General features: G+C 42.8%; 1 protein-coding gene across 22 annotated transcripts in view; it reads left to right on the top strand.

Moving 5' to 3' along the window:
- GRIP1 (glutamate receptor interacting protein 1) overlaps nt 1–18,246 on the top strand; it is a 664,081-nt gene that overhangs the window by 559,694 nt on the left and 86,141 nt on the right. For all 22 annotated transcript variants that reach the window (XM_077913731.1, XM_077913735.1, XM_077913732.1 and 19 more), the window contains 2 exons: nt 10,973–11,120; nt 13,448–13,617. In XM_077913731.1, coding sequence (XP_077769857.1) covers nt 10,973–11,120; nt 13,448–13,617 — 318 coding nt within the window. The remainder of the gene's footprint in view (nt 1–10,972; nt 11,121–13,447; nt 13,618–18,246) is intronic.

The raw sequence follows: 18,246 nt of genomic DNA, 5'->3' as shown, positions 1-18,246 counted from the left end.
GATCTGGGTATAGGTACACAGGTGTGTTCCGTGTATGAAAATTTATCAAGTAGCTAATTAATGATTTATGGATTTTTCTGGATGTTTGTTATACTTCAATGAATAGTTTTAAAAACACTAGAAGCCAATAAGCAGGGTACAAAAAAATGTCAGTCATGTAAAATGCAGGGAGGGAGGCCAAGATATTCTTTTTTTTTTTTTTTTTCCAGGGCAAAAATCTTGGCTTTAGGCCAAGACATTCTGAAGGTAATACAATTACCAGGGCAAGCTGCTGCAGAGAACAGAAGTCAGTCATCAACCATGCTTGAGCCAAACTCAAGTTAGCATGGGACATATTATTGAGTTTCACTTACTTTGGACTCTTCTTACAATAGAGTTAACTATGCAAATCGTCTCCTTTAACTCCCTAGGAAAAACTTAGGATTTAAGATAAAGTTCATTTGAACATGAAAGGTACGCCCTGTTGTATTGGGACTATTTCCCAAGCAGTGTATTTCAATAAAGCAAAAATAAATTGGCAGTATTTTTGAAAGCGAAAAAAAAAATTTTTATACGAGTTTAGCTCATCTGAAAGAGATTGAAATTATTCGTAGCATTATTGGAATAGGCTATCACTAATAAAAATACTTTTAACTAATGGGTAAATTGAAAAGCACCCCAAAGGTACTTTTTATCAGAATGAATGTAAGGCAGGCAAAGCTAATAATACCACGCAGTCTTTCTGCCACCCCGGGAGGTTCTAATCAAGCCTTGTGCTCTGATTGAAATGCAGGGCTCAGAGTGGGAAAACTGATTAACAAAATAAAAAATCCAGAGTGTTTCCCATGCAAACAGTCATCAGCGTATCTTATGTAATTATGTAGCCCATAAATCAACACAGCGTGCAAGGGCTTCAGCCTTAGTGTAAATATCTTAATGACTGAGCTGTCTTTAACCATGAATAATTTATATCTGCGTGATCCCTTTTTCTCAACCATGCTTTACTTAGGCAGGACAAACTAATCTTCTGTCAGGGGATGGGCTCTTGATTATTTCTTCCTGCTTTTTCTTCTGTTTATTTTTCTCATTTTGACACACTCCATTTTTCCCTCTTGCACTTTCTTAAATAAGGGTGCCTCATCCATCTAGCCTGTCTGCTTGCTTTTACTTTTGCTATGCATCTTATTAGACATCTTGGAATAAAGCCAGGGCTTTTGGACTCCCACTTTTCATAGGGCCTCCTGTAAATGGAATTAGGTGGCGACTAGGGAAATAGGCTTAATACCACGAGGCAGTATTCGCTCCTTGATGTTGTTGTGGGGAAACATTTATTACAGAAAGCAATTGCCAGAAAAGGCTAACGATCAATTAAACGTTAGCATTTGTAGATCCCCTCCTGTGATGCAGAAAGTAACTGCCACATGGGTAATGCTAGAAAGCTTACTTGCTAAAATAGTTTTGTTGTTTTCTTAGAGCCCATTAAAATAAAGGCAGCTGAGAAACATTCAGATCAAATTCTATGTTGTCTATTTTTTTAAGATTTTTATTTATTTCTTTCAGAGAGAGAGAAAGAGCATGAGTGAGGAGACAGACAGAGGGAGAAGCAGACTCCCCACTGATCAGGGAGCCCGATGTGGGGCTTGATCCCAGGACCTCAGGATCATGACATGAGCCAAAGGCAGATGCTTAACTGACTGAGCCACCCAGGTGCCCCTCTCTGTCATCTAAAAAGCTTATCTCTGGGTTGCCTCCTTCCTGTGCTTCTAGCAGGGAGCTCTAATAGATATTTCTCCCATGGGATTTTACATACATGGTGCTAACTGGTATAATGGGGACTATCCTCAACATATTTTAATGATAGGACACAGAGGTTTGATCGAGGAACAGCCATTGGAAACCTCCCCCTTTGCAATGGTGATAATTGCATAATTGACCAGGTTTCCTTTATTATCCCAGTTTCCAGAAAGCTCATATTTTTTTTTACTAAAGCAAAATTCACAAAATATATAATTAACCACTTTAATGTGTACAATTTAATAGTAGCGTTTAGCACATGCACAACATTGTGCAGTCATCAGCTCCGTCTAGATGCAAAACTGAAGCCGTCATCCCCTTATTCCCCTCTGCCCCCAAGACCTGGCAACTACCAATCTACTTTCTGTCCCCTTCAATTTACCTGTAGTTCTGAGTCATTTTTGCAGTTCAGAGCATCTCTATTAACCCTTGTGGGCAAGGCATTTGCAGGCTCCTTTTTTTCTTGCTGATTATTTCTTTATGTTATAGATTTAGTTTAAAGCAAGCAGCCTCCAGAGTTTGTGAAATGAAATTGAGTGGAAATATATGCAAACTAGGATAGCATCCTTTTTACCTCTAGAGCCACTCGCCACTCTTCTCCATGCTACTGTGTGCCCTGACCTTCATGGCCTACATAATGGGCTCTCATGTCCTCAGCTCCAGTTGGGTTTAGCTAGTAGGGATCATGGCAGGAGATGAGAGGAAGAGAGGACAGTGATGGAGAGTGTTATTTCCTGGCTGCCTTGCTATGGGTTCACTGAGGCTGGCTACATCCTTTGACTTCAGGTGCCAGCTCCATCAGGTAGCCCGTTCCACATAGTCCTTTCTCACTAACAGCTCTATCCTTTGCTTCTTCAGGACAGTGTAGTAAGGTGCTTTTTGCTTCTGGCCTCAGAGCATATTGCATTATCCCTGTGGTTCCCTTCTAACCTTCTCACATCTTTCCAAATAGTTTTTTATTAAACTCTCATCAAAGTATCTTAATTTGAGTGTATCATCTGTTTCTTGTGAGGATCCTGATTCAAATAAGCACATTCTCCTCTGTGGTTCTGTTTAGCCGTAAGTCAACATGATTTGCTTAGGGACCTCTGCAGATAAGCTGGTCTGACAGATTCTTCTGGGACCAGACAGTGTCCTCCCCAGGTACCCAGAGCATTCACGTCTCTTCATGGTTTTAAGGCACAGGACCTTTGTGTCAATCCTTAAAAGACAGCAGTCTTTTTAAGAGCTTATAATCCTGGAGATGGCTTTTTTTTTAAGAAGATTTTATTTATTTATTCATGAGAGACACACAGAGAGAGGCAGAGACATAGGCAGAGGGAGAAGCAGGCTCCATGCAGGGAGCCCGATGTGGAACTCGATCCCAGGACCCCAGAATCATATCCTGAGCCGAAGGCAGACACTCACCCACTGAACCACCAAGGCGTCCCTCGAGGTGGCTTATTTACTTGACCATTTTCAACTACCATAATACCCACTTTAGAGGTGGAATGACCAGTGAGCTCAAGTTCCATCTGGAAGAAGGTGGGTTACCTTTCTGCCACTGGATTGTTCCCTAATTCTTTCACTGCTAGATAAAGTCACATACTTCTCAGTCTGATACTGTGAGGCATTCGATGGAATTCATTTTGCAGTCTTAGAATTTAGACACAAGAAGAACACTCTTCATCATCAACATTATCTATATATGTATACACAGCCGGTGACAAGAATAGCCATTGAAAGGATTTAAGCATAGAGTTAACGTGATCCCACCTATACTTGGAACTACTTCAAGCAAAAGAATATAAATTAACTTTCTGCATCATCAGTATATTTAGCATAGCACCTTAAATAAAATAATAGGTGTTCATGCTTCCACTTGTTTCATCAACAAATATCACTGAGCACCTACTATGTACATAGATATCATAGACTGTGGAGAACCATGGTCATGAGGAGGACATACACAATCCCTGCTGCATGGAGCTTACATTTTTATCAAAGAACAATTAACTAAATAGCCAATTAGACAACTGATTGTTGAATTGCATTTATTAGAAGTGCTGTGAAGGAAAAGCACAGGATTCTATTAATGCATTTCTCAGGAAGGTAGACATGGTTTGCAGGTCAAGTCAGAAATCTCTAAGGAAGTGACATTTGAGCAAAGAAGTGGTGAAGAAGTGGGTGAAGGAGAAATGAAAGAGAGTTGGAGCATTCCAGGTAGACAGAAGGGACCAGAGACAAGAAGGCACGTGGCATTTTTAAAGAAATGAAAGAAAAGTAGGGGGCTGGAGCAGAGAGAACAAGAGCAGAATCGCGGGAAATAGACCTGGTGAGGTAAGCAGGCCAGATGTAGGTCCTTGTAGATGGTGTTGAAATGCTCTACCTCGTAGGAACAGCCACTGAAAGGATTTAAGCATGGTGTTAACACAATGTGAGGCACACTTTTAAAATGATCACTGGTTTGGGAAGGTGGAGGCCATGAGAGGAGGAGGGGGTACCAGATGATGGTAACTTGGGCTGAAAGAGTGATTGTGGAGACAGAAAGAAAGGATGAAGTTGAGAGCTGTTAGGAATTAGAGTGAAAGAGAAATTTGTGAGGATGAGGGAGAGGATGGACTTGAGATGACTCCTAGGTTTCTGGTTTGCACGGTGGAGTGTAATGGCAGTCATTCACTGGGAGAAGAGCCAACGGAGTGTGGTGGGCTCACTACCAGTTCTACACATGCTGTGTTTGTTGTGCCCGTGAAACACCCAAGAATTGTTTAAGGTGGCAGTAGTAGCAGTGGGAGCTCAGGGGAACGGTATGTACTAGATGCATAAATCTAAGAGTGATCATGGGTAAGTGAAACTAGGCTACTAAGGAGAAAGAATAGAAAGCTAAGCTCATATTCAGTAAACTGTTATCAACAATCCCCACACATCCTTGTGTGTGCACACACACACACAATGGGATATTACTCAACCATCAAAAGAATGAAATCTTGCCATTTGCGATGACAGGAATGGAACTAGAGGGTACTATGCTAAGTGAAATAGAGGAAGACAAATACTGTATGATTTCACTCCTATGTGGAATTTAAGAAACAGAGCAGATAAACATAGGGGAAGGGAAGGAAAAATAAAAATATAAGAACAGAAACAAATTCTGAGAGACTCTTAACTATAGGAAACAAACTGAGGGTTGGTGGGCGGGGAGATGGGGAAATTGGGTGACAGGCATTAAGGAAGGCACTTCACGTAATGAGCACTGGCTATTATATGCAACTGATGAATCACTAAATTCTACCCCTGAAACTAATAATACAATACATGTTTGCTAAATTGAATTTAAATTAAAAATAAATTTTAAATCCCTGGTCATCTTAACATAAGATAAATACCTCCCTTTCCCTGGCACCTTTATTTTTTCTCTGCGTAAGTTAGGACTTCACTGTGACACAGTCTTGTTAGAAAGTTAACATTGTAAAAAAAAAAAAAAAGAAAGAAAATAAAAAGAAAGTTAACGTTGTGCCCTGGAAATTTCTTAATATGAAATCTTTATATTACATAATGGGTGTGTAAAGATGGGAGACCATCCCTTAAACTCACTCTTTAAAGGATGTTATTGTTGTTATCAAAATACTTAAAAGTGTGAGGTCTTACAACCCATCTCCGTAAACATGGGTTGTCTAGAATCATTTTTATATCTAGCAGTTCACCTCTTCTACTCACTAGTAGGGTATTGGAATTTAAATTGAGCTACTGCATACTTTTATAAGGTTTATTAACCTTCTCGAATTTTCTGATTCCCTAGGCTTTTCCTTACCTGGCATTGCTATTTCTCTGTAGAGTTGTAGATAATCAGGGCTAGAGAGCTTTTATGAAAGTCCAGTTATTTTACAAATGCAGGAAATGAGGTCTAAAGGAAATGATGGCTTGAGCCACATGGTAAGTTGGTGGCATAGTGAGGCATCTCCCTCCAGCTTCCAGCCCCAGGCCCAGCTTAGAAGCACACCGCTTCTTCCCTTAACCATGACTTTAAATTTCTCTTCTCAGAGTTCTGAAGCATTCCATTTTAGTTTTAAAGAAACTCATTCATTGCCCGTCTGGCTCCCCCAAATGGAAATATTGCACTTGTTGATCCTCTGAAGCCTTATGGGGGAAAGTACTACTTAAAGAGAAACTTACTTTGGAGGTGAAGCAGAGCAGCTGGGGGTATGAGCTCTCTTCTCTTCTAAATTAATGGTGGCAGAAGAAGATCCGGTACATTTTTTTCCATGCTTCTTCCCCACCCCACCCCCCATAAGCCACTTTAACTGTGTATGCACGTCCTTTACTTTAAGAGAAGATGACGCTTGTTCTAGACTCAGCCCATACTCCTCAGTCTAACCCCAAGACCCTCCTCCAAATGGGAGGATCAATTCAGTGATAGTTGGACACTAACAGGCACGTGCAAAGCTGAAGGGATGAGGGGAGCAAAGGTCTCCCATGACCTCCTTAAACCATTTTTGTTAGCTACTCATGTGCATTTAATATGTAGCATGCTCTTTGTGACCTTCTGTCTGCCTCCAATTTCTCCAGATTGTTCCATTCTTCTAGAACACTACAGCCTGATAGATGAGCTTTGCCTTCATCTCAAAAGCGTTCTTAACAACTAATTAGATCCTTAAAGAACAGAAAGTAAAAAGCTTCTTGCGAGTAATCAATTCCCTGCAGGTTTGCTCATATTTTTCTCTGTTTCTTGATAGCCCTGTTCCTATCATTTCTTTCCACAGGAAAAAGTTTAATATTCATTCTTTGCCATAACTGGAATGTTAGAACCATGCAAGAATATAACTTTTAGGACCTTAACAAATATAGGCCAGGAGAAAAAAAGCAATGTAAGAGTTTATATTTAAACAATATCCATATATGCTGATAACCTCTTTAAAAGCTCTGATCTTTAATCATGATGCAATGCTTTTAAGAAAAATGAATACATCATGTGTACTAAGTAATGGTTGATTGTGGTTTTATAAAAAAAACTTACATCTGCAAACGCCGAGTTATAAATACCTGCCTCTTAAAATAACAATTCAAGAAAGATATATTGGAGGAATAGACTCAAGCGAAAAGGCCTACCAGGATATAGATTTAGTTTTTAACAAAGACCCAAACTTAAAATACTAGCTTAAATATGATAGAAGTTTATTTATTGGAAGAGCTCCAATCTCCGGGAAGAGAGGGTTTCAGCAACCTAAGCTTCTCTACGTGGCTCCCTGCTTTTGTCTACATGGCTGAAGATGGGTCACCAATTAAGGGCCTGCACTGCAACAGCAACAAGGAAGAAATGAGATCGAGGAGAGCACATCCATCATTTTTTTTTAAGATTTTATTTATTCATTCATGAGAGACACAGGGAAAGAGAGAGAGAAAGGCAGAGACACAGGCAGAGGGAGAAGCAGGCTCCATGCAGGGAGCCCGACGTGGGACTCGATCCTGGGACTCCAGCCCTGGGCTGAAGGCAGTGGCCAAACCGCTGAGCCACCCAGGGATTCCCCCACACATCCATCATTTTTTTTTTTTTTTTACATCCATCATTTTTAAGAGCACATCCAGAACAGCTCACTTCCCACTGACTGGAACTTGGTCACATAGACGCACCTCACTGCAAAGGAGGCTGGTAAATGCCCTTAGCTGAGCCGCTTATTCCTGAAGAAATCAGGAATACTGATGTCCCTGAAGAAAGAAGGGAAGATGGGATACCAAGGAACAACTACCAATTTCTGCCATTAAGTAAGAGATTAAGTTATAAGTAGCAAAAAACTTTATTACTTCCATCTGTTAAGCCAAAGAAGTTTATCTTTCCACATGAGAAAACCAAGTGGAAGATTATATGTGATTATCACCTTGCAAAGCTATCTGTTGAGATCCAGCCAGTCCTGGGAAGTGATTTCGGATATTAGTCCTTCTAAAATTATTCCTTCTATTATTGTGGTGATCGTTTCACAGTGTGTGTGTGACTATCAGAGCATCACATTACCTGAAACCACGGTAATGTGTCCATTATATCTTGAATCATTAAGTTCTAAAGTTCTATAAAGATAATATGAGAAAAGGCCCTCCTGGGCCAGAGCTGACATGAAGGTCAACCTAAGCAAGAAGGGACCTTGCCAGGTTGCATGCTCATGTAGGTTGCAGACTTCAGCGGGGGGGAAGCTCAAGGCACCAGATTTTGTGCACTTGGCTTAGTCACAGAACTTGGGCTGTGAGAGTTAAGAGGTCTGCAGAATCGACTACCCTAGTAAAGAAAGGACCCCTAAAACAGAGGTTACAAGGACTGGCCAGTGAGCCCCAACTGAGGCAGGTGCAAACCACTGTCGCACATAGCCAAGGGGCCCGCTCACAATAGATCACCAGGTGGAAGTAGAGCAGGACCCGGGGCAGCACCATGACCAAGCGAGGCACTGGAGAGAAACAGCAGGTAGTGAGGGAGAAGGAAGAGAAGCCACATGTTGTCAGTGGACCTAGGTCAGGTGCTAACACAGCAAGGTGAGCAAGACCAGAGAGAGCCACAGCTGCAAGAGTTAGGTTCACGGGAAAATTATAGTCCTAACACCCCAGAATCAAAAAGCCCTGTTAGTAAACTCAGAGTGTTGGGTCCTCCCAGCTATTCTTACTGAGTTCTGCCCTGGAATTGACAGGAAGGGATACCGGTTCTAATGGTCACTTAATTTTTTTTTTTTGGACTAAATTACTGCGATATCACCAATCATTTGAGAAATGTAGTGCATACAAGAATCTTTAGCACCAGAATATGAATGTCATTGGCATGAACGTTCTCATCTTTACCTTATTTAAGAAATATCTTGTTTCATAACAAGCTAAAAATGGCTCTTTCCTATAGAATGTCCAGCGTCGTGAGTCAGTCCATACAGCGACAGGAATACTGATGTCCTAGCTCACCACATCTGAGTGTCACCTCCGTGATAAAGATGGACTTGCAGAAAGACAAAATCGTACTAATGAAGAGCAGTTGAAAATCAAAAAAAAGAAAAACTAAAAAAAAAAATCAAAAAAACTATTACAGAGTTTTGTAATATGTGTCTTATAAAATGTTTGAGGTCATAATATAGCAATAATAATAACAATAGTCTTTATGTATAGCACTTTGTGAAGTACAGAATGCTCTAACAAAACATTGATTTCATCAAAATAAACACTGAGAGAAAGATACCATTTTGTAGGCAAGCAAGCTGACTTGGAAAGTTTTGGCAACTTGTCCATGATCAAAATATTGTGAAAAAAAAAGAATGAAATGTGGGTGTTTTAATTCCATGTCCAAGGCTCTCACCTGCCTCTTCTGAACTTTAAGCAACTTCATGAGTTTTCTCGTTTATTTGTGCATTCACTCAACAACTGTTCATTGCTCACGTCCTGTGTGCCAATCGTTATGCCCGGCACTGAGGATGTCGTGATCAACTAGGCGTCATCTCTGCCTTCGCAGCCAGCTTGCAGTCTGGCAAGGGACAGAAGCCTGTGATGAACACTGGCCACAGGGAAGCAGTGAGCTGTGCACCACAACAGAGGAAGAACAGCAGGTTGTAGGAGCACATGAGACAGGGATCTCACCAAATCATGAGTCGGGAGAGGCTTCTCAGAGGCAATTGATGTTTACGCTGAGTCCCCCAGGGTAAATAGGAGTTGAAGGGATACGGAGGGTTCCAAGCCACAAATAAAGCACGTGTGGTGTGAAGTCACTCCTGAGGGTGAAGTGACCCTAGATCAGGTCCAGAATAGGGAAAGACCCAAAGGATTTACAAATTCAACTTACTGTATGCATTCCTCGTGTTTGGCTAATGAGAGATTTCCTCTCTTCATCCATCCACCCATCCACCCATCCACCCACCTATCCATCCACCTATCCATTCACTCATCCACGCACCCACCCATCCACCCATCCACCCATCCATACACCAACCCACCCACCTATCCATCCATCCATCCACCCATCTATCCATCCACCCACCCACCCATCCATCCATCCACCCATCCATCCACCCATCCACCCACCTATCCATCCATCCATCCATCCATCCATCCATCCACCCACCTACCTATCCATCCATCCATCCATCCATCCATCCACCCATCTATCCATCCACCCATCCATCCATCCATCCATCCACCCACCCACCTATCCATCCATCCACCCATCCACCCACCCACCTATCCATCCATCCATCCACCCACCTATCCATCCATCCATCCATCCATCCATCCATCCATCCACCCACCTACCTATCCATCCATCCATCCATCCATCCATCCATCCACCCATCTATCCATCCACCCATCCATCCATCCATCCATCCACCCACCCACCTATCCATCCATCCACCCATCCACCCACCCACCCACCCATCCATCCATCCACCCACCCACCCACCTATCCATCCATCCATCCATTCATCCATCCACCCATCCATCCACCCACCCACCTATCCATCCATCCATCCATTCATCCAACCACCCATCCATCCATCCACCCATCCATCCATTCATCCATCTACCCATCCACCCATCCATCCACCCACCCACCTATCCATCCATCCATCCATCCATCCATCCATCCATCTACCCATCCATCCATTCATCCATCCATCCACCCATCCATCCACCCACCCACCCATCCATCCACCCATCCATCCATCCATCCACCCATCCATCCATTCATCCATCCATCCACCCATCCACCCATCCACCCACCCATCCATCCACCCACCCACCCACCTTTCCATCCATCCACCCATCCACCCATCCATCCACCCACCCACCCATCCATCCATCCATCCATCCATCCACCCATCCATCCATCCTCCCACCCACAGTAGGTGCTAAATGTTTGAAAAACTTCTATTGGGAAACCCAGTATTTCTAGGGACTGTGCCAAGTGATATAGAGGGCATAAAGATACACAAAACATGATCCCAACTAATGTGAAGCTTACATTTTAATTGAAGAGATAAACCTGTGCACATATTACTGGATATGCGAGCTGGATACAGCAGGGGTCCTAAGAGGTGCCCTAGGGAGTTATCACTGGCTTGGGGGGATGTTACCTGGAGGGAAATGTACGTTTTGGTGAAAACAGTAACAGACCAACATCAGATTGAACATTCTCCACATTTTTTCGTGCGTCTCTTTGCTTATTGGGTTTATTTTGTTTTGTTTTCTGAAATGTGTTCTTCCGTAGATTCTGTGGCAACAGCGTCCGGGCCACTGCTAGTTGAAGTTGCCAAAACTCCTGGTGCCAGCCTTGGGGTTGCCCTAACTACCTCGATGTGCTGTAACAAACAGGTCATTGTCATAGACAAAATCAAATCTGCAAGTATTGCAGACAGGTGGGTGTTGTAGAAAAGTGCCTACTTTTCAAAACTGCATGAGTGTTAAAATATATATATGTATAAATGTATTTCTATATGTATATACACACACATATGTAATATTACACAGGTACACATGCATTCACATACCTACATATATGATTTTAAAACAGCTCTCCTGCCCGTTTATACAGGTTTCATCAAGAAAACAAGTTATGGTTCTAGGGCTTAAAAATTCACCTACCTCATCAGCCACCCCGTAACATAATGTTGCCTCATCCAGATGTTTGGTGTGGTCTTTAGAGATAGGAAAAAATGAAAGTCAAGCAACTGAATGAGTTTTCCTAGAGTGTTCTAGGGTGATAGATTGTTTTTGGCTTAGGGTGGCCAAGCATACCTTCAGTATGCTCCTTTTAGGTTTTCCCGAACTGTTAACGGGTGACATCTTGCCACCGTGAAAAATATGATTCCTCTTTTCTTAAATAAGTAAAACAATATTTTTGAAATAATACAGTCTTTAAAGAAAGATCTTACACTGTCATAGAATGTTAATCTTAGGCTTTCACCATCTTCAAGGGCCCCCGCAAACATCATTCATTCCTATGACACCATAAACACAAAAGTCCTTTTTCCTGAATTCTTTTTCTTAATGAATAGTTTAGACTTACAAGGTAAGAAAGGCGGCAGGGACGAGAAGACTACCTCACCACCTTATAAATTATTTCACAGCTCCTGGTCAGAAAACCCCCATTTCCAAAGCTGAAGCTCTCCAAGAGCTTCACGGAACTTTCTTTTTGGATGGAAGGGATGACTTGAAATGCTTTTTTGTCTTGAGAAGGAGGGGCAAATTGAACTCCAATAAATTTTTTTTTTTTTTTTTTAAAGAGAAGGAGGCTACTCTCCCTGTGGAAGGTGCTCAGTAAACTCCAAGAGGCCCAGCTTCCCCTGCATGTCCACGAGGCCTCTTTCCCATACACCCTCACCCTAACTTGGTAAACCTCGCACTCTGATGCAGTAGAACCTGCAGCAACCCCTGTAGTGGTCAGTCTACAGCTCCACTGTGCTCTTACCCTCTGTTCAGTCCTTGACCAGTGATGGCCATTGATCCAGAGGTGTTCTCCAGCTCAATGGTGCAGGATGCTTTAATTTTCTCCCTCGGTTTTTTTTTTTTTTTTCCCCATTCCACAGGGGGTAACCAGTTTAAGGAGCTGTCCGCTTGACTGGTACGTCGGGATGCTGACTGCCGTGTTTGCTTTTCTCAACTCATCCAGTAGCCAGTCTCTTGAGTTCAGCAAGACATAGCAGCTAGCCCCTCTCCCCACCTCCCCCCAGCCTTCCCCTCACTCACCAACCGCAGGCCTCCTTTTTGACTCTTCTGACTCCTGAATAATTGCCATCGCCATCGCCATCGAGAGCTTTTGTACTAATCGACACTTAACCCCACAATAACAAAATAAAATAAAATCTAGTCATAGAGAACTGGTGATTCGGCGGCTCACGTGAGAGCTCCTGAACAAGCCATTAGCTGAGTCTCCCCCAGCCTTTCCCATTCACACATGAGATAGTTGGAAGTGCTCCCACTCCAATTATGTGAGTCACATCTTGACGTGCTGAGTATTTACCAGCTCACGTTTCATGGAAAAACCAACAAGGAAAAACAAAAAAACAAACAAAAAAAAACCCCACAGAAATTAAAAAAAAAAAAGCCAAGGGGAAAAATTTTCCCATATAAAAACCAACAAGGAAACACACACAGACACACACACACACACACAGAAATTTTAAAAAAAAAAAAAAAAAGCCAAGGGGAAAAATTTTCCTGTTCTTCTCTTCCCTCCCATTCACTTCCCTTCAACTTTTGGCACCACCACCACTGCCCTGAAATAATATCTATCTATATGTTTATTTAAAGAAGCACAAGAGAAAAGCATTTCCTTCAGGTTTTCTGTTATTTTCTACATTCCTATGCAGACGCAAGGGACTTAGCATTTGACAGATGGGGTTTCCTATAACATTCCAACTTTTCCTTTTTTTAAAAAAAAAATATTTTTTTAAAGATTTATTTATTTATGATAGACAGAGAGAGAGAGAGAGAGAGGGGCAGAGGGAGGGAGAAGCAGGCTCCATGCAGGGAGCCTGACGTGGGACTCGATCCCAGGGCTCCAGGATCACGCCCTGAGCCAAAGGCAGGTGCCAAACCACTGAGCCACCCAGGGATTCCCCCAACTTTTCCTTTTTTAAGTAAATTGAAACCATGTGAACTGTTAACCTGGAAGGCCATGAAAGTCCCATGCCAAAGAGCAAGGCACTCATCCCACTGGTGTTTCTCCTTTCCCTCGCCGTAGATGCGGTGCCCTGCACGTGGGGGATCATATCCTGTCCATCGACGGAACCAGCATGGAGTACTGTACGCTGGCCGAGGCCACCCAGTTCCTGGCCAACACCACCGACCAGGTCAAGCTTGAGATCCTTCCCCATCATCAGACCCGCCTGGCCCTGAAGGGACCTGACCACGGTGAGAGGATCCATCTAGATAAATCTCTTTATCTTCCCCTTGCAGTTACTGCTTCTCCAGCCGAGGCAGACAGGCACAGTGTCTACTTCTGGCTTTATCATTTCTTTCAAAGCAGCAGGTTATCTTTGTTTGCTTTTCTTCATCTTCCAGATCCTTCCTCCCCCATCCCCGAGCCAAACGTAATTTATTTGAAACCTCAAAATTGAGGGAAGAAACATTGTTTGAAAGAGAATTTTCAGGCTTATACTATGGGATATTAAAAAAAAGGAGGGGGGGACTGTTGAGGACTGTTGCCAATTGAGTGTGGAGAGAAGGGAGATTATGTGACTTCCTGTTATGCATACTGAATTTCCACTCTACCTGAAGGACAGTGAAGGCAACTGGTAAAACTCTCGCTTTTTAAAAATCATTATGAGGTAGGTATTGATGGCAGGCCCTTCAAATATTGGGAGAGGGATAAAACAGTTGCACGAAAGGTGGATTTGCCCTATATTTTGTGTATTTGCCAGAGTAGCTTTGTCCTCAGGGTGGAGAACAACCCCGATGGACCAGACTATTTGACTGCATTTATTCAGTAACAGCGGCCAGCTGAGGGAACCCACATTTTCACAGTCTTGAAGCTCACAGATATGTCTGCTTAAGTGCTTATATACCCTCTACTTAAGTCTCTTTAAACAGAACCTGATACCAGATAAAGGACTTGTCCCCAAACACCATGAAGAAAGACTCTCTCTAGAGAAGTCTTTGTTCCAACTCTTCTCTCCTTTCCTTTGAGCCAAGTGCCTTCCTTTTTTAATCCTTGAAATGGATTCCTTGAAGCTCTCCTAGTGCTGTCAGGAGACCCAAGGGAAGAGGAACACTTTTGTTATTTTTAGAGAATGAGAACAACTTTCTCTGAAATCGAAATCCGGCTTGTGTGGAGCTCGCTTGTATTAGGTGTCTCCCACCTTCTGAAACACACTGCACTTTTTTCCACAGTTTGGGGGAAAAAAAGAGAGAGAGAGAGGGACCAGATAATTTTCATACTGAATGAGTCAGCTGGATGCAACCTTTTTTAATTAAATGGAGCTTAGACAGCCCTGGAGCTAATGAAAATCTCTAGTACAGCATTACCTTTATCAGATTTTAATTTGACACAATGGAGCAGAGATGTGATGCAGCATAGGCAGGTTAGGGAAAGAAACTCTGCCTCCTTTGACTAGAAACAGTAAAGGGCTCCAGAAGGCACATTTCATTGAAATGTGCCCTGTTCCGGTCAGGAGACCCCATGGAGCACAGAGGCAGAGAGGAGAGATTTCCAAAACTAAGTTTCTTCTAAATTAACCTGAAGTCATCGCTGGATCTGGAGTGCAGTAGGTCTAAGAATGCACACTGCGTAGTGCTTTCTCAGCGTGAGATTCAGCTTGGAAAATTCTGCTATTGGTGAGTCTGAAATACGGAGTGGACCCTTGCAAAATGGCATTATCTTTAGCAGCCCCACATTCCTCTTTTCATTGGCCCTGTGTACAAATCATAAGTAGTCCAAATAGTTCCCAATTCATGAAATATTAAATAGTTTTACCTGTCAAGACAATTTGAGAAGGCGAATTTATACACTAAAATGCATGCAGACCAAGAACAAAAATTTTTTTTTTCCACTGTGGAAAACTTGATGCCGTTGTGATTTTCATAATGGAGGATGGGGGTGGAAGATGGGGGCTGGTAATTTAAGTAATTCTAGTTTCCACTTCCCACCCTTTCATCTGCATTGGGTGAAAGTTGCTCACCGTCTTCATTATTTCTCTACATTTTACATTAAAATCAGACTTGCATTTCCAAGAGGACAAAAGTATGGGCTCAGAGACATAATTAAATCACAGTTAAGAAAGGGAAAAAAATACCAAAAAAATTTTATGGTGGTTTATAATTCTCAAACTTCTGGGTTTTCTTTTTTTTATGTGGTAGCGTTGTTTTACATAGTTCTACTCTTTTTCCACAAGAAAGCTCTGGTTATTTTTTTTTTCAGGAATTCTGGGGCCTGAACAGCATGTCTCTCATCCCAAGGTGGATGGAGATATATTTCCCAAATTTTGCTTCACAACAAAACATTTCACCACAGTGTTTTCAGAGATATAGGGAAATGAGCCCATCAACTAGGAATGAGATTAACTGTGCCTTTTGCTGATAAATGGTATTAAAAATGTCAACAAGAATGAGTTTCCAATAAGCTTAGAAATTGTTCCCACTGAGGGTGTTTGGGAGACATAATCATGACTGAAGTTCATGAGGCTTTGGAAGAGAACATGGGAGCTAGTCACAAGGTTCAGTAGGTTTGGTGCCTGGAGGGCCTTCCATTTTTGAGCTCCAGGAGCAACCACAAAAGCAGCTGTTGCCTGTGCCCTTAGTCATCCTGGACAGGGCAAGAGGGTACAGTTAGAGACGATAGCAAACGAAACTACCCTCCATGTCGGATACATCTTAAGACTCCGGGTAGTGACGTCATCATGGAAGATGTAAGAAGCATTCTATTTTAACTTGGTATTTATGAATCTCTATCAAATCCAGGAGTACCTGCAGGAAGAGGCAATGTGTGGTGGCTGAAGGCAGGGACTCTTGAATCAGACTTCCAGACTTAATTCTGGCTCCACCACTTGGGACCTTAAGCAAGCTACCCAACTTTTCTATTCCTCAGATTCTTCATCTGTAAGATGGGTGTAGTAACAACAGCAATACCTGCCTCATAAGTATATTGAGAGAATTATCTAAGATAATCCACAAGAAAGCACCTAGCACAGTACCTGATATATACCAAGGGCTCAGTAGAAGTTGGCTCTTATTAGTGGACCATTAAATGGGAGAATGTATAGAAATGTGTTTTGCAAAATGTGACATCTTATTTTTAAACTCGTGAAGTACTTGCCTAACAAGCATGTGAGTATCAAGTACATCACCGTAAAATGGAACTGATTTGGAGTGTATGTTCAAAGAAGGCAGGAGCTGTGCTCCTGGGCCTATAGTATTTGTTGAACACCTTTTGCATTCATTATGCGTGGCCTACAATTTCATGCATTATTTTGTGTCATTTTTGTCCTTTATTATCTCATATGTATGAAGATTTAGCCCTTACCAGCAGCTCAAAGTCAAGGTAAAGGTTGTGACCTACACTTAATTGGCACAGCACACAATGGTGGTCAAGAATAGCTTTCTTATTGATTTGTTCATTGGGTGCTATGGTCATTAAAAAAAAAAAATGCCCAATAATTTTCAAAGTCCTCCTTAAAGAACTGGGTCAAAAAGTGAGTGTAGAATTCTCAAGTCCACTCACTGTGCTCTGGCTTCATTTGAAACACAGACAATACTGTGTAAGAAGTTCAGTCGAGTGGCTGCTGCTGCTGTGCATTGGCCAGACCCAGCAAGGCCTGCATCTTGCTAAGAATTCTCCTTGTACTCCTCAAAATAGAATGAGGATGGGGAAAAAGAATCCACTATGAACTACCCCCCCTGCAACGCTCTTTATCACCTGGAAAATGCTGCTGCGGTGTGGACGGGTACCTCCCTGCTGATTCCTATCCACTTATGCACGTCTTTTCTCATCTGTCATTATGCACCAGGCACTCTGCGAGCTGCTACAGGATGTCTAGTGAGCAAGACAGAGTAGGTTCCTATCCTCACAGATGTTCATTATGGAGAGACAAATATTTAAAATGTGTTAAATAAGTAAAGCCATTTCAGACTGTAGTAAGTGCCACGAGGAATATAGAGGCAGAGGGGGACAGCGTGGGACGGGCAGCCCTTCAGCCCAGGAGGTCAGAACAACTTCTCTGAGTAGGTGACACCTTAGCTGAGACCTGAATAATCACAAGGAGCCAACCATGCTCCTTGAGCCCCTGGGAGGACAATACAGGCAGGCAAGAAGAATAGCAAGGGCAAATGCCCTGAGGCAGGAAGCAGCCTGGCTGGGTCTAAGAATAGCTGTGTGACCAAGGCAATGGAGAGAGGGATGGGGATACAGCTGGAGATAGAAGTAGGTGGGGTCACATTTGATTCTCGTCTTTGTAACCCATTGGAGCAGCTTAAGTGGGAGTGACATGATCTACCTTACATAGATGTACCTTAAAAGATTGTCTTGTAGATCCTGGGAGGGAGGTCTACAGTAGACAAATCGGGGAGCCAAGTCCCCAGGTCTTGCAGGGGCCAGGTAGGTGATGGCTTGAGACTAGAACAGAGGACAGGGAGCTGGAACCCAAACCTGAAACCACAGCAGGACAGAAGCAGCCTGTGCAGCGTCCTCTTCATTGTCCTGCAGGGGAGACGCCTTTGTGATCTCCACCTGACATGTGAGGAAACTGAGGCTCAGGGAGGCCAAGTGCCTGGCCAGGCTCCTGGATCTCTCCAGACCGAAGCCCAGGTGGGCCGCAGCCTGCAGTGCTCTTCCCCACTCACACTTTAGTTCCAGGGCTGTCCCCCTGCATCGGCTCAGGTGGCCAATGATGCCACCGTCACAGATGGTACAACTTGAGCCCTTATCTAAACGAGCCTCCTTTAAATACTCACAGGGCATTCGACTCTCTACGTGAGTAAATGTTCAATAATTCACACATTAGGCATCTTACTTTAGACTCATGACACTCAAAGGAGACAGGAGGTCAG

This window comes from Canis aureus, chromosome 11 (genome assembly GCF_053574225.1).
Source record: "Canis aureus isolate CA01 chromosome 11, VMU_Caureus_v.1.0, whole genome shotgun sequence".
NCBI lineage: Eukaryota > Metazoa > Chordata > Mammalia > Carnivora > Canidae > Canis > Canis aureus.
Note: the sequence above shows the minus strand (reverse complement) of the source record. Positions and strands in the feature narration are given on the sequence as shown.